General features: G+C 33.3%; 3 protein-coding genes across 4 annotated transcripts; 1 reads left to right on the plus strand and 2 right to left on the minus strand.

The window, feature by feature from the left end:
• Window positions 1-262: 262 nt before the first annotated feature.
• On the minus strand, window positions 263-19,653 carry LOC113003634 (putative nuclease HARBI1). Its single transcript, XM_039447641.1, has 5 exons — window positions 19,584-19,653; window positions 19,021-19,123; window positions 17,990-18,066; window positions 1,569-1,720; window positions 263-1,291 (listed from the first exon to the last, which is right to left on the minus strand). Exons 1-5 carry the CDS (start codon window positions 19,651-19,653, stop codon window positions 749-751), a joined length of 945 nt encoding a protein of 314 aa, XP_039303575.1. The 3' UTR covers window positions 263-748.
• On the minus strand, window positions 15,602-27,604 carry LOC105204531 (G-protein coupled receptor Mth2). 2 transcript variants are annotated; one of them, XM_011173619.3, is made up of 10 exons: window positions 27,125-27,604; window positions 25,915-25,993; window positions 25,014-25,195; window positions 24,671-24,836; window positions 23,517-23,960; window positions 19,584-21,852; window positions 19,021-19,123; window positions 16,843-18,066; window positions 16,377-16,482; window positions 15,602-15,888 (listed from the first exon to the last, which is right to left on the minus strand). In XM_011173619.3, the coding sequence occupies exons 1-5, from the start codon at window positions 27,591-27,593 to the stop codon at window positions 23,630-23,632; spliced, it is 1,227 nt and encodes a 408-aa protein (XP_011171921.2). In that variant the 5' UTR covers window positions 27,594-27,604; the 3' UTR covers window positions 15,602-15,888; window positions 16,377-16,482; window positions 16,843-18,066; window positions 19,021-19,123; window positions 19,584-21,852; window positions 23,517-23,629. The 2 variants fall into 2 exon arrangements, with proteins under 2 accessions (XP_011171921.2, XP_039303627.1); XM_039447693.1 differs by having other exon boundaries at window positions 19,584-23,960.
• LOC105204532 lies at window positions 21,259-23,507 on the plus strand. The gene is made up of 3 exons (XM_011173621.3): window positions 21,259-21,375; window positions 21,748-21,862; window positions 23,054-23,507. The coding sequence occupies exons 1-3, from the start codon at window positions 21,306-21,308 to the stop codon at window positions 23,169-23,171; spliced, it is 303 nt and encodes a 100-aa protein (XP_011171923.1). The 5' UTR covers window positions 21,259-21,305; the 3' UTR covers window positions 23,172-23,507.
• Window positions 27,605-27,972: the final 368 nt, after the last annotated feature.

A 27,972-nucleotide genomic window follows, 5' to 3' on the forward strand; every position in this document is an offset into this window, starting at 1 on the left:
AGGTAGGAAAGATAAGCTACCTGGGGTACGGGCAAGGCGGAATAGGACGCAACAGACGTTTTAAACTCGTGGCCGTACTTATCGGATGTACGGCACGAGGGCGAACGCACTGATAGGGCTCAGAAATATGGGTCAGCGTGCCGTGACACGTTTTAACGCCTATTCTTGAGCCGTGCGGTTGTCGGTCCTGATTAAAGTCAGGGAACTTAATCCCTTTAACTCGGGATCGGACCTAGCGTGATCTTTTTAGTCAGGAGGAGGGATGACGATCTTGATTAAATAAATTGGTTAGATTTAAAAATTAAAATTTAACATATATTTTGAAATGTGGGTCTTACGTACATTGTTGTTATATAACTTGACACAAAAATCGAACAGAAAGATAATCGAACAGATTATAAAGATCAGAGGAAAATAAAGAGGTTAAAATCGGCATACATTATTGGTAGCGAATATACATTAGTAGTGCTTGAAATTACCGGAAAGTGATTAGTTATTAAATTACAATCTTATTATGTTTATTAAACGGAAGAGATCGAGTTAACGAATAAGTTGAATTTTAACATTATGGTAAGTCCGTATATGAGGAGGAGATGGAATTACTTTATTCTTTAATAAATTCAGAATTATGCGTGGAGATTCATAACTATTAATTCAAATCAGAACTTAAGATTTAAGAATGGAAATAGAACATTCATTTTTACGTCGAGATTTAAGGAATATTTAGAGGGAAAGTCGAGAAATTGTTTTAAATGGGAGTTGCTGTGTTAATCCGAAGAGAAAAATCATTATTATTAATACACAGATTGTGTAACACGCAACAAGATATAATAAATTTAGAAATCTTATCTACATTCTGCATGTCTACTTCTATTAATTGTCGAAATCGACCTTTTAGTAGCCCGAATGTATTTTCTATTAATACACGAGTCGCAGACAGCATTTTGTTGAATTTTCTTTCATCAGCAGAAAGATTTCCATAATCTTTGAATGGCGTAATAAGCCATTCTCTAATTGGGTACGCTCCTAGGATGTGATATTTTCCACCGTCACATATTCCTGGCAACTCGTCGTAAATATCAGACAATTTGAGGACACGCGTATCGTGAATTTTTGACGGAATTCCTGTAAACGTGTCTATGAATCTCTTTCGAGCATCGCATATACCCTGTAGTGTTATTGAAGGGATGTCATGTCTATTTACATATGTAGATTTTATTTTGTGAGCTGGCGTTCGTACTTTAATGAAAGTCCCATCAATGCAGCCAAGAACTTTTGGAAATCCAGCAATCTTTAATTTTATATATACATACATTAAATAACTTACTAGAAAACGTTTATAAAATACAATGAAGTTAGCAGCCAATTGCAAAAGCACTATTTTTACTAATATAGAATTTTGTTTAATTTTTGGTATTTTTTAAGTACATTATTTACATTAAATAATTAATCATTAGAAATTGACGTTTATTAAATTATAATTAAAAACTACTTTTTTCTTGACTCGACTACTATGAATCGGCTACTAGCTTTAGCTTCATTAAAATATATTAATCAGACATACATACTTGAAAGAATTCGTTTGCAGAATCTTCTTTAGCAGCAGAAAATTTAATGACGTTTTCAGCTATATCACACAAAAAATCCATCACTCTGTTATTTTGTCTAAAAATTGTAGTTGTGCACACTCCGAATCTTTGTGCAATGTCTCTTAAACATACTTATTCGCAACGGACGAATCTCAAACGCCACGGGCTCGCGCAGCGTAATATAACTTTTGATTGGTTGGCCGCAGACAGTATGTTTTCTACTTCTAAGTTAAGTTCTTAGACATCAGAGAGATCAATAGTTAATGGGGATATTACAAAGGAGAAGGGATAAGAAAGCAAAGGGATGGTTTTGAAATGTAGGATCTGCTTTTAACAAATCACTATGGGTGCAAGATTTTATTTCCGGAAATTTAGGTAGATTTTATGATTTGAAGAAGTTTGGATGTAATGTCTTTTTATTGGGTGGGGGCTATTTCTTATATCATTTATGTTGTTGAATTCTATTATAGGAGTTTTATATCTTATAATTGACAATTCTTCTAATTTACGGTGGTCTCACTTCAGCAAGTTGTACATTTTATAGAACTCAGGAAAGGTCGTGGAGTTGTTCAAGTGGGTGAGATGGAGATTTGGTTGGGTGAAGCTTGTGAGGAGAAACTTTTAACGTCGCGACGGACGAATCTTAAACGCCACGGGCTCGCGCAGCGTAACATAACCTTTCGACCGGTTGGCCGCAGCCAGTATGTTTTCTACTTTTAAGTTAAGTTCTTAGACATCAGGGAGTTTAATGTTTAATGGGGAGATTACAATGGAAAAGGGATAAGAAGTTGGAGCAAAGGGATGGTTTTGGAATGTAGGATTTTCTTCTGACAAATCATTAGTATATATATACCGTGTGTCCCAGACCACCCGTCCCACCCGATTTTTTCGTAAACGCGACATTTTAAAGAAAAATGTTTCAGACAAAAGTTGTAGGGTTTTAAAAGATCTATTTACTGATTTTATCAGTTTGACCTTGGATGGCGTCGCCAAGGTCAGATCAAAATAACATTAACTTTTTTAAATAGGACACCTCATTTTTGATTCCAGAATCTAATAGCTGGTGTCAAGACCTTTCCAAAACACTATAAGAAAGTTTATTTTTGTTGAGTACTTTCCGAGTTGTGAGGCTTGAAAGTTACGGTGTACTGTTACCTTCAAGCGTCATAACTCGGAAAGTCCTTAACCAAAATAAACTTATTTATAGTGTTTTGGAAAGCTCTCGAAATCGACTACAAGAAAATGCAATGAAAAATATACCTGTTTCAGACCACCCGTCCCACCCTTTTAAAACGTAGGGATGTGCTTGTACAAAAAAATGGCTCAGACAAAATTTGCATGATTTCGAGGGATCAACCTGATGATGATCTTGAATTCGACCTTGAGATCGATCTTGGGCATAAAGGTATAAGTCAAAGTAACATTTTTAAAATGTAAAAACGAAATAATCGGTGCCGCCTGTAGGTATTAGCGTTACCTAAGGTGTACCACGTGTAGGTAACAAGATCGTACTTACACCTTATCGGGGTGCTTTTTTAAGGTGGTTCCCCTCGCCGTCATCTTTGTCGGGGTGCTTTCATAAGGTGGTTCCCCTTGCCGTCACCTTTGTGCATACGCATGTTGTTCAGTCTCGATGTTCAAAATGTCCACCACGTGCATTTATACAGACTGTTACCCTACTTTGGAAATCATCCGTCGCTCGACGAATTTCGTCAGTATCTAGAGACTGAATGACTTGTCGAATTCTGTTTTTCATATCTTCTGCAGTCGTAGGTCGTTCGCGGTATACAAGGTCTTTTATTCGTCCCCACAAATAATAATCTAAAATTGTAAGGTCCGGTGATCGTGGTGGCCAATTATGTGGACCATGTTTACCTATCCATCGGCCGCGAAATATGCGGTTCAGTTGATGACGAGCAATGACAGACGTGTGGGCGGGACATCCATCCTGTTGAAACCACATATTTAGACGTAATTGGAGTGGAATATCTTCAAGTAAACGTGGAAGTTCGTTTTCGAGTAAATCGGCGTATAAAAAACGGTTTAAATTCTCTTGAAAGAAAAATGGTCCCACGATATGCGTATCAACAATTCCGCACCAAACATTGACTTTCCAGATACGTTGATGATCCATTTCTCGATACCAATGTGGATTCTCTTGTGCCCAATAACGAAAATTATGTGTGTTTATTTCGCCGTCACTTTTAAAGGTGCACTCATCAGAAAATAAAATACTTCTATGGAAATTAGGTAATTGTTGAGTAATCCAATTACAGAATATCAGTCTTTGTCTATGATCGTTCAATGTCATGGCCTGGTGAAGTGACATTCGATATGGATGGAATGAATTTTCACGAAAAATTCGACTGATCGTGCTTCGACTTATTCCACTATCTCTTGCTCGTCGCTTTAAAGAATCATTCGGGGTTACAAAGGCAGATGCAATTACATCAGGTGCTCTTACTGAACGAACTGATCGATGAATTTGCCTTCCCTTATTATGATCCGGCTGAACAATACCTTTTACAATTATTCGACGTTGTAAGCGACTGAAAACTTTGCGCGAATGTGGTGTATGATCGGGATATTCATTTCGCCACATTATTTCAGCTGCTCGAAAACTTCCAGCTCTACCCAAAACTGACATCATTAACGCAGCTTCTTCGTTCGGGTAAGGCATAACTACAAATTACGCTTACGACCGGGTTGCTTATTAGAAAACGTGAATTGGTGACGAGTTGCGTAATATTATGAATTCTAAGCAATGACTTTTAGGAGTGGTATGTAAGGGTGCTTTTTCGTGAAAATTACTTTATTGCTACAATAATCAACATTAAATGAAGATTAATATTAATAAATCAAGAATAAACGGCATCATAGAGCTGTACCGAATGTTAGAGATCTCGGTAATTAGGTATCTTCAAAACTCTACGCGTAGGACTATAGGTACACGCACCGGCAGAAATGGTGTCTCTCGACGCTACCGCTCGGCTGCCGCACACACGCGGAGCCGCTCTCGTACGTGTGTCTAGGCTGCGCGGCGACGATCGGGGTGCGGGCGGAAAGTGGTGGGGAGCTTTACGATAGTGCATCCTCCTCGCTCGACGCTGGGTCGAGAGAGAAAGCATTATTCGACGTGATACCATGGGCGAAGTCGGTGTCCTCTGCTTATATTTTTCATTGCATTTTCTTGTAGTCGATTTCGAGAGCTTTCCAAAACACTATAAATAAGTTTATTTTGGTTAAGGACTTTGCGAGTTATGACGCTTGAAGGTTACAGTACACCGTAACTTTCAAGCCTCACAACTCGGAAAGTACTCAACAAAAATAAACTTTCTTATAGTGTTTTGGAAAGGTCTTGACACCAGCTATTAGATTCTGGAACCAAAAATGAGGTGTCCTATTTAAAAAAGTTAATGTTATTTTGATCTGACCTTGGCGACGCCATCCAAGGTCAAACTGATAAAATCAGTAAATAGATCTTTTAAAACCCTACAACTTTTGTCTGAAACATTTTTCTTTAAAATGTCGCGTTTACGAAAAAATCGGGTGGGACGGGTGGTCTGGGACACCCGCTATATATATATATATATACTGATTTGTCAGAACGACATATTATTTACTTTTTCATATTGATATCATATACGACACATTATTTACTTTTTCATATTGATATCATCAATAATGCAGATTTTTTATAATATGTCAGGAACATTATTTGATATAGAAATAATTTTTCACATTTATAGGACAATATACTTGTATATATATATATATATATATATATATATATATATATATACGAACGATGGGGTTTCCTATCCTGGACTTTTTGTAGTCTGTTTCCGATTCCATTGAACTTCTAATCGGCGCTGATTTGTACGACCGAGTGTTTCTCGACAATAGTCGGAAGGGCGTGGTTGGACAACCGTGCGCCCGAAACACTCACTTCGGTTGGGTCATTTCCAGACCCACTTCTCCTCGCGTCTCTCCCTCTCGCTCGATTAAAGTTATGCACTGCATTCTCGAGCGGGAACTCCGTAGATTTTGGGAAGTCGAAGAACTTCCACACCAGCGTACGCTCTCTCCAGACGAAAAGCTCTGTGAGGAGCACATTCCTCGACGCGGTCTAATACACTTTAACTTCTATTTCTAAGACGAGTTCTTGGTCATCAAGGAGCTCAATAGTTTACAGGAAGATTACAATAAAGAAAGGATAAGAAGTTAAAGCAAAGGGATGGTTTTGAAATGTAGGATCTGCTTTTGACAAATCACTATGGGTGCAAGATTTTATTTCCGGAAATTTAGGTAGATTTTATGATTTGAAGAAGTTTGGACTGTAATGTCTTTTTATTGGGTGGGGGCTATTTCTTATATCATTTATGTTGAATTCTATTATAGGAGTTTTATATCTTATAATTGACAATTCTTCTAATTTACGGTGGTCTCACTTCAGCAAGTTGTACATTTTATAGAACTCAGGAAAGGTCGTGGAGTTGTTCAAGTGGGTGAGATGGAGATTTGATTGGGTGAAGCTTGTGAGGTGAAACTTTTAATTTTGCGATAGACGAATCTCAAACGCCAGGGGCTCGCGCAGCGTAACATAACCTTTCGACCGGTTGGCCGCAGCCAGTATGTTTTCTACTTCTAAATTAAGTTCTTAGACATCAGGGAGCTCAATGGTTAATGGGGAGGTTACAAAGGAGAAGGGATAAGAAGTTAGAGCAAAGGGATGGTTTTGGAGTGTAGGATTTTTTTCTGACAAATCACTAGTGCAAGACTTTATTTTCGAAAGTCTTTAAGTAAATTTTGTGATTCGGAAAACTCTGGACTGCAATGTCTTTTTATTGGGTGGGGGCTGTTTCTTATATTATTTACGTCCATGAATTCTATTATAGGAGTTTTATATGTTATAATTGACAATTCTTCTAATTTACGGTGGTCTCACTTCAGCAAGTTGTACATTTTATGGAACTCATGAAAGGGCGTGGAGTTGTTTAAGTGGGTGAGATGAAGATTTGGTTGGGTGAAGCTTGTGAGGTGAAACTTAACTTCGCGACAGACGAATCTCAAACGCAAGGGGCTCGCACAGAGTAACATAACTTTTCGACCGGTTGGCCGCTGACAGTATGTTTTCTACTTCTAAGTTAAGTTCTTAGACATCAGGAAGTTCAATGGTTAATGGGGAGATTACAAAGGAAAAGGGATAAGAAGTTAGAGCAAAGAGATGGTTTTGGAATGTAGGATTTTCTTCTGACAAATCACTAGGGGTGCAAGACTTTATTTCCGGAAAATTAAGTAGATTTTGTGATTTGAAAAAGTTTGGACTGTAATGTTTTTTTATTGGGTGGGGGCTATTTCTTATATCATTTATGTTATTGAATTCTATTATAGGAGTTTTATATCTTATAATTGACAATTCTTCTAATTTACGGTGGTCTCACTTTAGCAAGTTGTACATTTTATAGAACTCAGGAAAGGGCGTGGAGTTGTACAAGTGGGTGAGATGGAGATTTGGTTGGGTGAAGCTTGTGAGGAGAAACTTTTAACGTCGCGACGGACGAATCTTAAACGCCACGGGCTCGCGCAGCGTAACATAACCTTTCGACCGGTTGGCCGCAGACAGTATGTTTTCTACTTCTAAGTTAAGTTCTTAGACATCATAGAGATCAATAGTTAATGAGGAGATTACAAAGGAGAAGGAATAAGAAGTTAGAGCAAAGGGATGGTTTTGGAATGTAGGATTTTCTTCTGACAAATCACTAGGGTTGCAAGACTTTATATCCGGAAAATTAAGTAGATTTTGTGATTTGCAAAAGTTTGGACTGTAATGTTTTTTTATTGGGTGGGGGCTGTTTCTTATATCATTTACGTCGATGAATTCTTTTGTAGGAGTTTTGTATCTTATAATCGACAATTCTTCTAATTCATGGACGTCTCACTTTAGCAAGTTGTAAATTTTATAGAACTCAGGAAAGGTCGTGGAGTTGTTCAAGTGGGTGAGATGGAGATTTGATTGGGTGAAGCTTGTGAGGTGAAACTTTTAATTTTGCGATAGACGAATCTCAAACGCCAGGGGCTCGCGCAGCATAACATAACCTTTCGACCGGTTGGCCGCAGACAGTATGTTTTCTACTTCTAAGTTAAGTTCTTAGACATCAGAGAGATCAATAGTTAATGGGGATATTACAAAGGAGAAGGGATAAGAAAGCAAAGGGATGGTTTTGAAATGTAGGATCTGCTTTTGACAAATCACTATGGATGCAAAATTTTATTTCCGAAAATTTAGGTAGATTTTATGATTTGAAGAAGTTTGGACTGTAATGTCTTTTTATTGGGTGGGGGCTATTTCTTATATCATTTTTGTTGTTGAATTCTATTATAGGAGTTTTATATCTTATAATCGACAATTCTTCTAATTCGTGGAGGTCTCACTTTAGCAAGTTGTACATTTTATAGAACTCAGGAAAGGTCGTGGATTTGTTCAAGTGGGTGAGATGGAGATTTGGTTGAGTGAAGCTTGTGAGGTGAAACTTAACATCGCGACGGACGAATCTCAAACGCCACGGCCTCGCGCAGCTTAACATAACCTTTTGACCGGTTGGCCGCAGACAGTACGTTTTCTACTTCTAAGTTAATTTCTTAGACATCAGAGAGATCAAGTTAATGGGGTGATTACAAAGGAGAAGGGATAAGAAGTTAGAGCAAAGAGATGGTTTTGAAATGTAGGATCTTTTTTTGACAAATTACTATGGGTGCAAGATTTTATTTTCGACAATTTAGGTAGATTTTGTGTTTTGAAAAAGTCAACTGTAATGTCTTTTCATTAGGTTTGGGCTATTTTTTATATCATTTACTTCGATGAGTTCTTTTATAGAAGTTTCGTATTTTATAATCGACAGTTCTTTTAATTCACGGAAGTCTCATAACTTAGCAAGTTGCACATTTTATATAACTCAAGAAAGGTCGTGGATTGCTTTAGTGGCTTTTGAGGTGGAACTTTTAACGTCGCGACAAACAAATCTCGATCGCGAGGGACTTGCGCAGCGTAACATAACCTTTCGACTGGTTGGCCGCAACCAGTATGTTTTCTACTTTTAAGTTAAGTTCTTAAACATTAGGGAGCTCAATGGTGAATGAGAGATTATGGAGAAGTTATAAGAAGTTAGAGCAAAGGGATGGTTTTGGAGTGTTGTATCGTCTGACAAATTACTAGGAGTGTAACGAAGCGATCACATGCATATAGGCACACGCGAATGGAAGTGTGCGTATGGTGCGGGGAGCGGGCGATGGATGGGCGTTGCGGTGTAAATTAAAACAAAGAAATATCGTAATTATCACCAGGGGTCTCAAGCCCCCGAATTTTCCTGTTACTATGCGGCATTCTTTTGATAAAAAATTGCAATTCAATTACGATATCGCTCGTCCTGATACCGCGTCTCGCATTCATTACGCTCTCTACCACGGGCCAGAGTGCACGCTTCCGCACGTACGAAAATCATGAATTATAATTTGATACGAAATTGTTTGCTCTTTCTTTTTCTCTAAAGACGAGGTTTAAGTAAAGAGTTGGAACACGAGTGGCTGCTTTAGAGTGTGCCAACGAAAGGTCAAATTCACCCGTTATTAATAATAAACGCGTGTATATTATACGATTATATTTGTGACTATCAAAAATAAATTCAGTGAAAACGATACTAAGTGAGGAAAAATTAAGTTTCATTCCTGCTGAGACAAGGGGTGCAAGACTTTATTTCCGAAAATTTAGAGTTTTTAATGACTCTAATCGTGGCATGACTTTGGAGAGGTTGCTTTTGAAATGCTTTTTTCTTTTCATTATTTTGTACTGGAAGCACATTAATATTATATCATATTTTTTTCAATTGCGTTTAAAATATCCGAATTCACAGGAGGCAAACTTGTGCTCTTGCCATCATCACTTTCGGAAAGTTTTCGAACTGGACGTTTTTGAGGGTCTTCTTTTACGGCTCTTTGATTTTTTGTCCATCATCCGAATCTAAGAATCGCTTCGGCAGCTTTTCTTTCGGGGAGAGATTCTAAAAGTAACATCATGTTACAATTTTCTGGATAATACGCGTCGATCAAAATCGGCTTAGCGGTTGCATGGCTGTAACCGAACGGATCGTCACGAGTATTACGGATCACGGCTGTGTGTATTGCCGATATTCCGGTAACAGTTCGGTTGCCACTAGTTTTTATTTGAAAAACGAGAAAGATTCTACACAAAGCCCGCACTGCAACTTATCCAGGAGTGCGTTGTCTCGCCTTGCATCTTTAGCCGTGTCCGCATTCTGTGGAACGTCAACGTCTGGTTGCTCGTCTTTTCGTGGTCTCGTTCACGGCTCGTTCTAACGCCCGACTTACGAGTGAATTCTGAAAATGCAATCCAGTTTTCACGTATCTTACTAGATACTTACACAGACTGTTCGTGAAGATCGCAGCGGTTCGGCAGACAATCTCTGGTCCACGTCTGGCTGGTCTTCACACTCGGGAATCGTTTTTCGTCTCAGGATACTCGCTCAATCAATGAAATAAATGTGAATGATCCTACATATTGGGTTGATAAACGGCAATAGTTTCGTTTCTACTGGAGATCAACGCTTGTTTGACAGTTTTAACGTAATAAACGTGGGATATCGCATAGATAACGTCGCAATTGAGCCACGCGCTGTTGTACGGCAATTCACACGCTTCTCATGAATATGTCGCGCGTTGAGATAGAAATGTTACGAGATACACGCGATTAAATAGTAACAAGACTATTTATTGTTTCAAGTACACATCTCATTTCGCGGTTCGAATTTATTTCCGCACGATCGTTTCTTATTACTGTTTACTTAAAAAAACTCTGCGATTTGTCTTGAGGATACAATCAATTTAATGTCGCCCACTCAAAGAATGCGAAAAGATTTAAATATGTGTATGCTATGTATTCAGTTCCTCTTCATTCGCAAATTTTGTAGCTTTAACATTTCTAATTTTTCGCGCACACGCATTCTTTCACGCACACTCGCACTTGCACGACACGTCACGCGTCACCCGCGGCGTTGCTACGCAAATATTTCACTCGCTGCATTAAAAATGCTAATAATTGAATAAAATAACCGCCGTAGTAGTTGATCGCCACGGCACTACACGACAGAACGAAAACATAAAAGAAATTTAAATGATTTAATGATTTAATAAACTTATTACTCGCGCAACCAAAACGCAAGATTTGATATAAATCTCTAAGTTAAGTATAATCCGTGTTCTGCTGCTGGTTTTAGAATTATTAACAAAGAGATTATGCGATTGGACTTACATCTCGTGTGCAAAAACAACAAATTTTTCTCAAATAAAAGATGATAAAAAACAATCTTGTTCTATTTTATTTTAGGAACGCGATACAAAAAATGGTTAAGAAATGATATAACTAAAAAAAATTTTTTAATCGAACACTTGTTTTTAAAACCTTTTTCAAAATTAAATACTTTTTGGCGTTTAATATAAAATGCTAAATTATTCATCAACAGATTTACTACTAGAAGCTATATAAAAGATACATATTTTTTTTTTATTATATTACTCCATTATCAAACAAATAAAAATTAAAATACTATCAATTCAAATAGCCAAATCTGCAGAAACAGATTTTGTGCAGATATGCTATTAGCTTTTGATGGCAGAATGGCAATAAATATTGCACACAGTCTGATGTTGTCATTATCTGATGCTGTTGACAAACTGCCATCCAAAATAAGACACAGATTGCTGGCCATGTTATATCAGCATATTGCAGAAATTGAGCAGCATTTGCAACTCATACCCATTTTTTGCTGTTACCCATAGTTTGCCATTACATTACTTGTATATGCAGATCCTGCTCAGTTTCTGCTGCCAATCTGCTGATAACATATTAACAGGCTTTGTCAATCAATTCTGAGGTTAATGTGAACATAGATATTGTAAATACTGTCCATGTTCTAAATAAATGTTCATGCTTGTGATTGTCGCAATTTAGTGTTGAGAATTTCTCGCCTGCCCGCCGATTTTCTCGTGGTGTTAGGTACCGTTAAGTACAGCTAACTAGCTCTCACACGAAGGACAGTTTTTTATTGCGACGTTGGACAATTTATTCCGGGTAACTTAGTGAATTGACGCTACCGTAGAGCGCGTCTGGCGCTCAACTTGAAATTATAGCGATATTGAGTCTCGCGTTTCTACTCTGCCGTCTTAGCGATCGAGGTAATTTCGTGTTCTCTTTCTTCTCTTTTTTTCATATGAAAGATTGAGATTTCATGCAATTTGATATGAAAGATTTCGATTTTATGTTACGTCCAGCCTTGAGGGAAAGGTAGGAAAGATAAGCTACCTGGGGTACGGGCAAGGCGGAATAGGACGCAACAGACGTTTTAAACTCGTGGCCGTACTTATCGGATGTACGGCACGAGGGCGAACGCACTGATAGGGCTCAGAAATATGGGTCAGCGTGCCGTGACACGTTTTAACGCCTATTCTTGAGCCGTGCGGTTGTCGGTCCTGATTAGAGTCAGGGAACTTAATCCCTTTAACTCGGGATCGGACCTAGCGTGATCTTTTTAGTCAGGAGGAGGGATGACGATCTTGATTAAATAAATTGGTTAGATTTAAAAATTAAAATTTAACATATATTTTGAAATTTGGGTCTTACGTACATTGTTGTTATATAACTTGACACAAAAATCGAACAGAAAGATAATCGAACAGATTATAAAGATCAGAGGAAAATAAAAAGGTTAAAATCGGCATACATTATTGGTAGCGAATATACATTAGTAGTGCTTGAAATTACCGCAAAGTGATTAGTTATTAAATTACAATCTTATTATGTTTATTAAACGGAAGAGATCGAGTTAACGAATAAGTTGAATTTTAACATTATGGTAAGTCCGTATATGAGGAGGAGATGGAATTAATTTATTCTTTAATAAATTCAGAATTATGCGTGGACATTCATAACTATTAATTCAAATCAGAACTTAAGATTTAAGAATGGAAATAGAACATTCATTTTTACGTCGAGATTTAAGGAATATTTAGAGGGAAAGTCGAGAAATTGTTTTAAATGGGAGTTGCTGTGTTAATCCGAAGAGAAAAATTTGATACCAATAATAATACTGATGATAATAATAATAATAATAATATTGGGAGCAAGGATTTGGAGCATGAACGGGTGTGATTGCTCATTAGCGATTGATTCCTGGCTAGTTAAATGAGAGATTGAGTAATACTCCCCCCAAAAAACAAAAGTGAAAAACTTACTAATGGTAGCAGAGAAATGACGTTTTCTGGTCTTTGGAGGTTGTTGATGGAGAACGATCTTGGAATTAGATGGTCTGCGTCTCGTGTACAGATTCTAGGTTCAAAACGATTTTAAAATAACGCGCACAGCTTTGACTCTAACTTCAAGGAACCAAGTGATGATGAGTATTGGATTTTATAGGACTTGAAAAGAAGGGCATAGCGAGTCGATCGGGTGGAATGGAGATTTGATTGGTGGGAGATTTGGGATAGTTATAAACTTTATCTTATTTTTTAAAATTTTGACTTGTCGTTGGCTGGTTCGCCAACGGCCCTTCCCAATTATCTTTTCAGACGATGTATCATTGGTTAACCCTTTATCCTTCCTCGAGTTTTCTCAATTCTAAGAGGGGCTGATTATTGAGTCGCCCAATCGCTCGAAAGATTCTCTATCAATTTTGTTTAAATTTATAACCCGTATCCTCTTATCTGTAATTTGCTGAAGATTAGCTACTGTGAGTGATCTGTGATGAGTCATGCGCTTGAACAAACAGATCCAGATCTCTTATAACTTCTAATTTGATAATTCTTGTACGACGTCCGGACTTATCTTTATCTCGGCTTAGATAAAGTTAAATTTTCTCTCTTGGATCCTGGCTTTACCCGTTCCTACAAGACAAATATTGCCTTTGATTCTGTCAGGTAAACAAACGAGCCAGAATTATAAATTATGATTTCGAAATTTCTTAAGCGTCATTCCGGCTTAAATTTATCTTTCTCGAATAATTTCTTCGGATCCTGGTTCTGTCCGTTCTCACGAATTGTTGCGTCAGGTTGAGTAATTTGTTCCAAATTCTATTAGTACATGATTCTTTCTGTATTTTTATGTTATCTTTTAGATCGTATATTTACTAGTTATATTTTCTTTCGGAACAAATTTCTCACGCCGTCACGTTTCCTTTAACGCGAGTGATACTAACTATCGGCGAAAAGGGAAATCGTGGAGTTCTCCGGGCGTAACATATGCAATACATATATGACATTGTTTATGAAGAGTTATACGAGTATTAATAATTCTGTAACACATTTTACGAGGATCGTCTCAGAGTTCAAATAATGAGTGAGGCGTCCGAAATTTTTTTTTCTGGAAATGCCGGACGTAACACTCTTTGTTTTCGATCACATGATTATCCGACCATGGTGAAGGATTCTGAATTGGTACTACTTAACCTTGAATCAGGGAACATGAGATTATTTTCAATTTTTCTTTTTCATTAAAGATCATTTCAAATTTAGTTAAAACGTTTGAAGATTATATACTTAGATCTATTTAATTAGAATATATTTTTATATGTGAAATACATGCGCACCAAGTACTGCTTCACCCTTTTACTTGTCTATTCTATTTACGAATTATATTTTTATATTATCTTAATTTTCTGTACAATATGAGCTAAAAATGTGACTTTTACAACTAATATTTCAATTATTGAGTTAGTTAAATAAAGTGGATGGAGTCAAAATTCATTAAAACACAAATATTTAGTCTTAAAAAATATTTATTTAATATTTTCTTTAGCTGCATTGCTTTACTATCACTGTATTACTATGTCGTATCTAGCAAACATAATAGTGGTTAAAAGAGAATCGCATTTTTTGTGCATATTTTAGAAAAATAATATATAATGCTCTAAAGTGTATGTGCGTGTAAAATGTTTCAATGACCAAATAGACTTTTGTGGTTTAGGCACATATGTATATATATTTTTTTTATTTATGTTTTGTTAGGTCTTATATCATATTATGTTTGATCTATCACTTTTCATAAATGCTTACAGTCATTTGTGAAAAGTGATGGATGGGTGGGTAGTGGAGGGGTAGTGTGCAATTCGCGAAACAACGAGAAATTTTATTCCTTGCACCAGCTTATATTTATTATATCGCGGAAATCAAATCTCTTTTTTTTTCTCTTTCTCTGCCTCCTCTATGGATTATCTGTTTTTTTCACGCGTGCCACATTAAAGAATATGTCTTGTCCTATTTATCGGCAAAGTAATAGATGAACAAAAGAATATGTTTTTTTTTAGCATTTATTCGGAATACAACGACGTGTAATTATACCGGTATTGAAAATCCATATAACACACAATATTATGAAATATTTTTAAAAAATATTTTTTAATCTTTCCAAAAAATGTTATGAGAAATGTTTTAAAAAGGTTTTAACAATATTTTGAAAAGATTTCTGCTAATAATTTCCAAAATACTTTTGAAAATATTTTTTTACAGGATTTAGCGGACATAAAAATATTTTAAAAATATTATGTGTTGTATGGGAACACTATTGTCAAAATTATAATTGATGTATATTTTTTGTATCATTATATTGTTCATTCTGCCTGTAAATTTACCTATTGTGATTCGCATTATGTATATATACACTCTGGTGAATCATACATATTTAGTGCAATAAAATTTATTCAATGAATACATCTAATAATATAATTGCATTCCTTTTAATCCTAAGTAATACATTCGAAATGTCCTATCCGAATGTTTGCGATGTATTTCACGTAAAGTTTACAAAAATAAATAAAACGTAAACTTCGTGAAAATACTTTAGATTAAATTGTAAGATTTAAAATAATCTATTAACTGATTCTATCAATTTGACTTGGGTGTCACTAAGGTCAAAGTTGCATCGATTTTTTCAAATAAAAAACATTCTATTTCTGATTACAAAATTTAATATCTGTCAAGAGTTTTTCAAATCACTACATGGAGTTATTTTTCATCAAATACTTTTTGAGTTATGAGGCTTGAAGATTACAGTGTATTATAACTTTCAAAGTCGTATGAAACGAAACCTAGTATTTTATTCTTTGTAGGTGTTGATTAATGGTAGTCAGGCAAACAAAGAGGTTTTGGACAGCACGCTGGATAGTTTAGATGGCTATTCTCGAAATAACCAGAAAGATATTGATTTGGTTTACACTGATCAGCTAAGAAAGGGCATCTGGAAAGAAACAGAATATAGTTAGATCATGAAAAACTTTGACAATAAGTTTACACTAACATTTAAATCACAATAAAATTTTGTAGTTATGCTCATCTCATTATAACATATGGATTGTTACTTAAAAATTTTAGAATATATTACGTGCGAACTGTATTACCATCTCCTTTTTTCTTTGATCGTTATGTAATATCGTCATATTTTTGTAAACAACATTCGAAAATAATAAATATTATATTTTATGATATTAAACTTAGAACCGATTGAACATCGACAAATGTAATTGTTAAGTTTATAATTTGCCCGAAAGTATAAAGAAAGATGCAACAGTCAATCAGTGATCCAAGTAGTGATCTAAGCAGTAATAAATATGATAGGCGAATGCCTCCAATTAACACTCTAGAAGTGATATATGCAACTTGCAAAATACAATTACATATACACATACATATTTTATTATATATACAATATATAACACTTTAATTTACCGGTATATATTTATTTCACCTTCCTCATGACAAATCAGCTGAGCGCAGGGGTTGTGTATCGTATGTGCACCTACGCTAAAAACTCTGGATCCATATTGGCAGTCACCTAAATGCATATTTTATGTGAGTAAAATACGAAAATATCCAAAGAATATAAGAAAAGTTATATTCACAATTTTGTGCTATTATTAGTTGCCATTGGTTTCAAAATGAAGTCATAAAGCATAGTCATCTAATTTAAAAATCTATCAAAAGCTCTGTCTTTGAACTATCGATGTTGCTTATAATGTATGCAATTGTCTCGCAGCAACAATTTTTTCAAAAAATATCCAACAGCAATATCGCATCGTGTATAAATTCTACACATATTTATAATTTTGCAGTATATGGACGTAACAATATCTTAATTTGCTTCAACTTTAATCTCCTAATATGTAATTAATGTATTTGGTATTATAAAACGTACCTTGTACTTGTGTAGCAAAATGAGTCACTCCGTACATCAACAACAAGATCGCGCAGACGTAATTCTTCATTTTACTTTCTTCCTTAGAGAATCACCAAAAAGAAGTAACAATAATGAATTAAGAGCCCACTTTTTAAATCGATTTTTATCTCTTCCTTCTTTATGACAATCTCAATCTTTAGAAAAACATTTCAGCTCGAGAAAGGCACAAAGGAGAACGTGCGATATCACACGTGACAACAGCCAGATAACCAAGCGTGATTAATCATTTCGAGTAAGTATACAAAAAAATTTATATCGAACTAATTTAAGTTTGCTAAAACTGCAAGAATTGCGGGAATAGTTGTTGTCACATTAGATGTCCTATTGTATTCAACAACTTGAGAAATTATACAAATATTAATATGCGTATTTATAGTGTTTTCTTCAGAAATAAGGATTTCTTGTTCCTGTCTTTGTTTTACAGTAAAACATAACACACGAGGCAAAGATAGGCATTAACAAGGAATCCTCGTTTCTCAAAGAAAGACTGAATACGGGCGTAAGTTGACGAAATATTAAAAGCAAGCTGTCAGCAGTATCAGTACCGTAGGTATAGCTAAGAATGTTTTAGAGATTTTATTTTCAATAAAAAACTCTCACAGTTATTTAAAAGGCATTATTTTTATCAATTAATTTTAAATTGCAAAAGGTTGTCATAACAAATTATAAGACAACAACATGCCGACAACACGACAACAATTGATAATTCGTCGTTGCGTCAATAGAAATTTCATAGCAAACGCATGTGCGTGGCTAGTGTACGGGAGTTTCGAAACGTTATAGAAAAGAGGCCGGCATAACGCCTCTCAGGTTCCTCTCTGACGAAAGTAATGTAGTAATCTTTGAGGTGGAAAGATTTTACTTCCTTAAGTTTTCTCTCGTCACAATCTTTTCCTAATGTGAGTTTTTCGATTTTCTTATGTTATCTGACGACTTTTTACGGGAGAAAAAATTCCAAGTGTCGTGCAATGAGAAGTCAATGATATTTATTTATAACAATACTTCCAAGTACAAAATATCTTATTGTTACGCTAGTATTTTGCTTATCCCGCATATCGGATTTCATTGGTAAAACGATTTATACAAATAGTTTTCGCACAACAACCTGGATATGGTTTGTTACCATCCTCATATATACGACCCACATAGTCTTCATTGTATCCACACAAACCTGGTCGACATCTAGAAAGAAAATGAAATAAAATTAGATTACGAAAAAGCGGTTTAATAATTAAAGTTATATTAACATTTAAATCACAATAGGATATTATAATTATAATTATACTTTGTCTCATTATAGACGTAGAAAGTGCAGTTATTTATTTATAACATATTAGTCAATCCAGAAAGAAAATGGAAATTTAGAAATGTGTTTATGAGATTTCTTATTGTAAAATGCTTTCTTGCGATATATCTCACTTATTTGAAAGTTTACATTAAAGTCATAGCTTCACGGATTAACAAATACATTAATAAATATGTCGCATCCACATCATCCAAATCGCATTTAAAAACGAAATTACACTAATTCCTCTGATTATGTGTGTATAAGATACCGAGTAAAAGTTATATAAAATTAGTTTTTATAAATTTTTATGAATAGTTACTTTCTTGCAGCTGTTTACGAATTTAAATGTTTTTCAAATTAAATTTTAGCATAACACAAAAATAATTTATTGCTCTTTGCTTAACATTAAATGCATTTCCTTTATTGATTTATAATTTAAATAACTAATCATATAGTACATTATTGTTACCGCATACATCCTGCAAAAATTAATCTGCATTAAAGAATCGAGATAATGTGTCATCAGAGAATTGTTACATTTTAGCTAGTCCTTCTAAATACAAGAATTAAAAATTAAAAATTATTGTTTAACAATATGCTTGAAGTTTTAATTTTTATTTTTTGTATTATTCGAGATACGTCAAATATATCCAGTATGATATTTCGAGGCATTTGGAAGAAATAATATTTATTTATCACTATATATATATATATATATATATATATATATATATATATATATTTATTATATTATATAAATATATATATTTACGTACGCGCGTTTGTGTATGTATGTGTGTAATGGATATTTTATATGATATATATAATCATATAACACTTTAACTTACTTGACTGTATAAATTGTACCATCCTGATTACAAACTATTCCACTGCATGGTGGAATCGTCTTTAAACCAACTTTTAGAACCTCGGCTCCGAATTGGCAGTCACCTATAAATTTATATCTCTATAATAAAATCCGTAATAAAATTATACGAAAATATTGTTTGAAAGCTTTTATTTATTTCCATGCTATTATTAGCAATAAAAAATCATTAAAATTATCATAATCGTGTCTAGTTTTCAAATCTGTTATTGATAGATCAAAAGATTTGTCTTGACTAAATTATCATGGCTGCATTTAGTGTATATAGTAGTCTGTATTTAAATAACAAATCTTTTGAAAAAGTATCAACGGCACGTGTTGTTTGTAAATTATTTAAAACTGTGTTTTTCTAAATATTACTACAATGCAATATTTAGTTTTTGAAAAATAAGGAGATATCGCTTTAGAAGTTTTATGTTGGTATTAGCGACTTTCCTTTATTTAAAATTTTACAATATCCGCATAAATTTTTTTTCAATTATTAAAACCTAATCGCCAAATGTATCCGATGTATTTGAAACATACCTTGTACTTGGGTAGCAAAATGTGCCAGCCCGCATATCAGCAACAAGATCGAGCAGATATAATTCTTCATCTCACTTTCTTGTTTAAGGAATCAAGAAGAGCAGTAAATTGATGATAATAATTAACAGGGAATAAGTTGAACTTTTTTATACTACTTCTCCCGCCTTTATGGTAGTGATCTTTAGAATATTTCGGTTTCTGCACGAACAAGCACAAAGCAAAATGAGCGATATCGCACGTGTTAACAGCAAAAAGATAATGAAAAGGAAATATATCAACATATATCATTAAGTAAATGTTATGTTTTAAGATCAAATTGAATATATACGTAAAATTCGGGTTAAATTCAATAACCAAGTTTTACTTTTTAAAAATCGATTAACGTTTACAAAAAGTAATATAATATTTAAAATGTCAAACATAATTGCCAATGCGAGTTAAACGCGATTGTCAGAGCGCGAAATAAATAACAATGATTGTATAAATTATATATCTATAATATGATGGAAATAGTGTACGTTTCGATCCTGGATTTGGATCCTTTTCAGTGTGAACTATTGTTCACACAATCTTTATCACTTTACTTAGGATGTATCAAACCTGATAATAATCAGTCAAAATGATAAAGGTTGTCGTCTCTCCTTCTAACGAAGAATTCTTCTGCAGAAAAAGTTACGCTTCTTTTTCTTTTCATTTAATAGTCAGAAAAACTAACATTATTTTTTAAAACAAATTTAAACTCAGGTGTTGTATAAACGCTTAACGTTGGCCTTTTTAGTCCAAAAATATAAAGCCGATTATGAAGTAACTTAATCCGTGATTAATACAAAAATTGAAATAATCATAATAGCAAAATAAATATGAGAAAAAACGTAGAAGAAAATAAGAGAAAATTACAGAGAGCGGGCAGACCATCCGGAGAAAGTCTAACAAATAACAATACAGAAATGAGAGATAAACGAAATATATAAATCATAGTCACTCCACAAAGTCTAGTCACAAAATGCAATAATTAACTAACAGACAGCTAACGAATCAAGTTAAAATAAATAGGATCTAACAGAGCGATGTTACTTTGCAAATTTAACGATTTGTTTATATTTCTTTATATGTATTATTTCAAAATTAAATTAGAAACAAAATTATATTTATAATTATAAGATTCACATATTCTTAAATATATATTTTATATTAATTATATTTGACTAGAAATTAAATAAAACCATACACATAAACATGTATTAATCTTGTAATATGTCTACGTTATTACATTGAAAAATAATTGGGTATCAGCGTAATGTTTGAGATAAACAGAAGTGATAATATTTTAAAAAAGTAGTGTAAGAAAAAATCACGTTTCTTCATTTATCGCTCACGAATGAAAGAAAACAAGAAGATCATGGAAATATGTTATGACTTACGAATATTGATTGTGTTTAATTATTCGCATTACACACGTATGTTATTTAACCATTTTTAAGAAAACCTTTAAAAATTTAACTTTTCGTGCTTTGATGGGACAAAAAAATAATTATAGTTTTAACAGATTATCACTACGTGCGATACCGCAAGTTTTACCTTGTGTCTTCGTGAAGAAATCGAGATGTTTCTTAAAGATTGCCAGGAAAGCAGGGTAAAACGGTACATATAAATCTCATAATTTTTAAATTTTATTAAATTATTGTTTCTTTGTCCTGGTGATATCCTAAGTAAGAAAGTGAGATGAAGGCTTACGTTTGTACGATCTCATTGTTGCTTTGCGGGTTAGCGTACTTTGTTCTACAAGTACAAGGTACGTTACATATGCTAAGTGCGTTAATTCGACGGTTATGAAGTTACTAGTGAAGGAAAGACATCGTTAATTGCGTTATGTAGAGTTACAAGAATGTGTAAGACAGTTTAGCGAATTTATAAACGGCACAATTTTGCCGTTAACATCGTCTTGAAAGTCTTTTTCTACGTGAATTGAAATTGTCACATGCATTATATTCAATCTTGATATTTTAATGACATATCTGTTGACAGGGTTGCAAATTAAATAATTGTGATTATTCCGGAATTCATATGATTGCGTCTAACTAATAATAATATCGAAATTAATAAAAACTTTTGAATCATATTCTTTGCAAACTTTTGAATTTTACTTACATAAATGTGCATTCAGGTTACTCACCAGCTACCTGCTATTATGAAGGAAAATATTACACTGAAGGCGTATACACACTACCGGATTGCTACAGTCAATTAATTTGTTTTGACGGTAGATTAACTATAAAAGAGTAAGTCAAAAGTGTTATTATATAGTTATATATAATTATATACTATATATGATATACACATAGGGCAATTATTAGGGACTGTATTAAGTCTATAAAAATTTAAATATCTATTTAATTTAAATCAATCTTCCGTCTTCTCAAAAGTAGTTTTCTTCAGCATTTACATATTCAGCGATTTTATCATTTTCATTGTCTCAAACGCTACCTAAAAATTTTTGTCGATTCAGCCCCCAGGCAAACATTCCAATGTTTGATGGTCAACGTCGAGGCTCGTATCGAATCACCACTTCTTGATCACCATTTCACTTTTATTTTGAGAAATGAAAAAGTCTCAAGATGTATTAAACTTCAAGCACTTAAAAGCCTTTAAAAATGTTTTGGTGACAAACAGAATGTAACTATCTCAAGCTATCCTCCGTACTTGCCGGATTTAGCCTTCTTTGACTTTTTTTTGTTTCTACAAAATTAAAATAGAAATTAAAGGTCAAGGATTTTGATATTGTCAACTAGACTTAATCGCAAATGGTTTTTAATACGGTTCGAGACAAAAACTTTTAAGGAGCGATGGACAAATGGCTAAAGAATTGTCTAAATGTAGGACAGAATTACTTTGAAGAAGGTTTTAAATTAGATAAATATTTCAACTTTAGTGAAGTTTGTTTCTTTTTGATGGTATATAAAAGTATTATGTGTTATTTAAACTATCTTCTCTACTCAGCGTAATTATGTATAACTGGATATAAGATTTTACGTATTTCGGAAAATTCAACTCATAAAAAAAAATAATAAAATTTCACGTATAGTTGGTAATGATTTTTAATGTTTAATATTGCTACCAGAAAAACTAGTTATTATACAGCAATCCTTTGATAATCGATTATCCGAGCATCGAGCATTTAATTAACTAATTACAGGATGTAACAATGCGATAACGGTAATACATAACTAATTATCTAAATTATAAATCAATAAAGGAAACTCTGTTTAACATTAAGCAAAGATAATGGATTTTGTATTGAAGCAACATTTGCCAAATTTTTAAATTTGGAAACGGTTATATGAAAGAAGCTATAGGAATTCATAAAATTTAGTTTCACGAGATTTTTGTGCCTCATTTTCAGAGAGAGTACATGATTTTTCTGGAACGTAATAATTTTAGTAATCTAATTTTGTTTTGTTTCTTTTTTTCAGTTGTCCTATAACACCCTGTCCGCATGGTACTACTGTATATTCCATGCAGCGCGGTCCAGGATCATTCTTTCCAGAATGCTGTAGAAAATACGAATGTTGGATGCCTAAACCGTTTTAAAATGTTGGAAAGTAATGCGTTATGTTCCTAATCGGTTCTGTTTTGATCATTACATTTTTCTTTCTACAATGATAACTATTACATCGTAACATCACTGTGGTCTTACATCATAATATTTCTAAAACGTTCAACGTTTGCGGCAAGCTTGTAGCAACATTGTATTTCGCAACTTCCATGCAATATTACAATATTTCTATGCATGGTTTATGCAATGTTTCTGTAATCTTTCGGTTTTATCGATTACTTTCTTGCAACTAATCGATTCAAAGCCAAAATTTGGGCATTCTCGCAACCAAATTTTTTTGATTAGTCGTTGATTAAGATAAAAAAGAAAAATAAATTAACCTTTATAAAATAAAAATCCTTCAATTTTTTTAATGGCGATAACTTTTAGCTCGTATTCCGTATTCTCGTATCCTGCCGAAACATCCTTAAGATTCTTTAAGATTGGTTGTTGATTAGACGAGTTGATTTTTCTTGCGTGGACACCGTTGTCGATGCTGATGTGGAGAAATGATATTCAACGTCGTGCTTTTATTATACGTTGGAATCATACAAAATGGACCGCATTTTTGCCCACCGAATCGTTTTAGTAGCAGTCTTTTTATCTTCTTGTTACATACGAATATGATGAAAATGATGAAACCTTGCAAGCTATTTATCATATCAATGGGATACCAAATAAACAACGGCAAGAGATTGTAATCGTTGATCCACGCAATTATCTTTATAACCCAGATTATTCCACCATAACCCATCATCATGAACAGCCTCAGGAACGTTTTAAACCTGTGGACAAACATATTTTTGTATTGGGAATATTTAAATACATGAAAATTAATGTTTGGTTATCACTTTTACGAATTTTTTACAACAACAATAAATAATGTTAAACGAATCAATATTAAACATTTTTATAAATTTCAAATTTTTTCAAAAATAAAATTACAATATTGTATTTTAGTCATAAAGATAAACAGCTATAAAAAAATGTTTAAAAATACTTAACTTTTCAAACTAATTTTCAGATTAATTAAAAAATGTAAAAACTATTTAACAGTAAACATACACCGAATAATAATAAAGATATTGCAAAGTACTTTAAATATACAATATTTCCAAAATAATTTTTTTTCTGATTGACAAATCCATATTCATCGTTAACTTTAGATGCTTTAAACATGCTTTAAACAACTTGGATTAGAATGGGAAAACTTTTGAATAAAAATATAAAAATATTACTTTTACTTGTAAAAAATTTTTTAAAATTATCACTTGTATTTTATTTTAAAAATAAAAATACTACCATTCGAGCTTTAATAATAATTTTTAATTTTTACAATCATTAACCTTTGTGTTTATATATGTATATAAAATATCTGTAAAATGATTATTTTATTTTGTCTCATTGTTAAAATAAGAAGTATCAATAAATTGCAATATCATGCAGTTTTTTGAATGCAAATATGTCGGATAAAATAGATTTTTTTTTACTGTACCTGAGCTTATTTCTATTGTAATACTCGGAATCTGACATTTTCAACTGATGGGCTATCTGCATATTCTGGTACATAATTGATACTGTTGTGTGTATGAAGAGGTAACTATTACTGATAACAATAGCAACTATGAATACGTAAAAATATTTTGGTTTTGCCTCAACATCTGAAATGAAAAAAGGAATAATATTTTATATTACGCGCTACCTATCGTAGATGTATTCATTGTCTTATTTAAAAATTATCATAGTTATTTAAAAGTGATTAAATTTAAACAAAGCGTTTTTCAGTTCCGCTAGCATTAGTTAACATTAGTAGGAAATCCATTGCTAATGTTACGTACTATTAAACCAAAATTTTTTCCCACATATTTCCGGCCAGATCCAATTTTCTGGTATCTTGTCAACATGATCCATAATGAAATAGATAACGATAAAAATCAAAGGGACTCCCCACGCATATATCGAATACCTCACAAACTTCTTTTTCCTTTGCTTTATGTTTGTTCGACATGGACGTAGTTTTCTGTAAAACACAATTTATATTTAATCACCCATTATCATCTATATATATGTTTAAGAATGAAGATACTTCAGCTTTGCAATTAACACCTTACAAAATAATTACTTAGATACATACATAAAAACTTCTATACATATGTACATATATTTAAAAGTATATTATATATATATATATATATATATATATATATATATATATATACATACAAAAATATATATTTTTGTAATGTGTGATATGTGTGTGTTGATTTCTATACACACAAACAAATTATTCTGTCTCAAAAGCGAAAAGAGTTTTCACACCTAAAGTTTTTTGTCTGACTAATTTTAATGTTTCAATATTTTCCAAAACATTAAAAAAAAAATACAAGTCAACATTTACATTTAAATAGTACTGAACACTGTGGTACTGCATATAATATCCCAGAGAGCAACGCATTTCTAAAAGACATCTTTAAAATATCTTTTAAGTGTCTTTTAAACATCCATGTTTTTTGAGATAGAATGAAATTTAAGGGTGTTTTATTTTTATTTCCCCAGGTAGATATTTTGGGAACTACGCAAAATACGAAAAAGTGTTTTAAATAAAAGTTGTATGACTTGAAGAGAGACATAAGAAAGTATACGAGCCATATAACTCTTGAATCATTTTTTCGTATCTTGCGCAATTCTCGAAATATTTGCCTGGGGAAATTCAAATAAAACATCCTATATATTGCTTACCTGAATGTCCACCAAATGTCGAAGCATATTACATTTAGCCAGAAAAAACTTGACAAAAAAGAGAAATTTAAAATATAGGCTGGAAGGAAATGAATAATGTGTTAATTACTGAGCACGTATTAGAATGTCAGATTTATAGTTATTGTTAAACTCCGTAAAATTTTTTAAATCTTTTCTCATTATAAATTCTTAAAATAAATAAATATATAAGTTTGAAACAAATGGCACACATGCTTAATTAAATACTTAATTAAATACTTGACTGTATAATTTCTTTAACGTTTAACGCAATGAAAAGTACATGCAATGGCCACAGGGAATAAAAAACAATTTAATACGTTAAATAAGGAGGACATATAAGACGTTCTTTGTTCATCAGATTGAACTGTTCTTTATGCCTTGTTGCTTTTGAATGTACTTTTCATTGTTTATAGCTTAATATTTCAGAGAAAATGTAAAAATATGCGCGCTGATTTTCAAACAGAAGAATGCCGGAACAGTGAATCATTATCTAAGTTTACACCATTTGATTTATATCGAAGTTATCACATCGATATTATCTTTCCATTTTTTAGAGAAATGTTTACGTTTGCCCCAGCACAACATCGATGTTATAACTTGGCGTAAATCGGACCGTATAAACTAACGTAATAATTATTGCAAGAGAGCAACATTTTGAATAATATCTAGATTAAGCAAGTGACAACGTTAATAAATAAGTGTAGAAGAATAAGTAATATAAATAAGTGCAAAAATGGAAACTATTGTTGCGTCCTCGGGATTGTTTGTGTCCTAGTACTGAATAGTTGACTGAAAAATCAATATAAAGAAATTGATATTTAAAAAAGAGATCATTTAAAAGCAGTTCGGGTTTTCGCGGCACGCCGTCCAATTGCTTCATCAAGTTCTGTAGCATTTTCTATGTAACGTTTCCTTGACATTAAAGCTATGCTTGCTAAAAGAGTTTTATTTTTTGTGCGAGTGCCGCAAGTGAATCAGAGTGTTTGCTGGACGTAACACTATTTTGTCTTCTTTTGCGATTTTCTCCAAAACGAAGCAAAAGCAAACATATTTAAAAAAAAAATTTTTTTCTTAGTTAATCTCCTACACACATTCCCGAAGTTTTGACATTTCAATTTGGGATCATCCTCTATAAACTACTATACATAAAAACTACGTTACTACATTATATAGTTTATGCATGCCGTACCTAGTATAATGCATGTTTTCTCATCAACTTGTAATTCAGAAACTTGTTGACCACAATACATAATCGTATATGTGATAAATAATGACCCAGCGTATGCACGTATTGTATAGCCATGAATATTTTGGAGCTCTGGCAATATGGAATATACTACGAACGTCAGCAGCAGGAATGGCAAAGACACTAGGAGACACGCGGATACATATATCGGATATTTAGTCTGATTAGTGCAGACAATTACTTCATAAATGTCTCTATTAAAACTGGCTAAGCAGAAGTCCGACGGTAAAATGAATTTGTTAGGACCTTGGTACAAAGAGCCATCGGTGAGGAAAAGGTATTCGTTGAAAGGAAGCAGACGGCGTTCAAATCCTCGTGAGATGCATGGATCGTGGACAGTCAAATAAAACAGTGGGTCATCGGAACCGTCCTTACATTTGTTCAATTTTGGTAAATAGAAGCTATCGTTCATAGCAACACATTTGCCCGCAACACATTTGCCCGTTAACGATAGGTAATTACGAATAGGACAGCAAAGCTGTACGCAAGTAACATTGTGACACTTTTCGTATGAAACACTGAATATAGTTTTAATATTTTTCTTAGAGTTTTCGTCTTTGTGCGATGTGGAATTGATCTCGCTTTCGATTTTGAAGAGATTCTTAATTTCTTGTACCGTGGAGTCATTGATCTCTGTAGAATTCACTATAGACGTCTGATTACTTTCTTCGCAATTTTTTATGATACGTCCGCGAAAATCGTCGTATCGTTCTAAATTATTCTTTTTTTCGTTCTTTGTAGAGTCAATACGAGGCTCATATTGCATTTCGTTGTCACTCTTGATAAAATTT

Source organism: Solenopsis invicta, chromosome 3 (assembly GCF_016802725.1).
Source record: "Solenopsis invicta isolate M01_SB chromosome 3, UNIL_Sinv_3.0, whole genome shotgun sequence".
In the NCBI taxonomy this organism is placed as follows: Eukaryota; Metazoa; Arthropoda; class Insecta; order Hymenoptera; family Formicidae; genus Solenopsis; species Solenopsis invicta.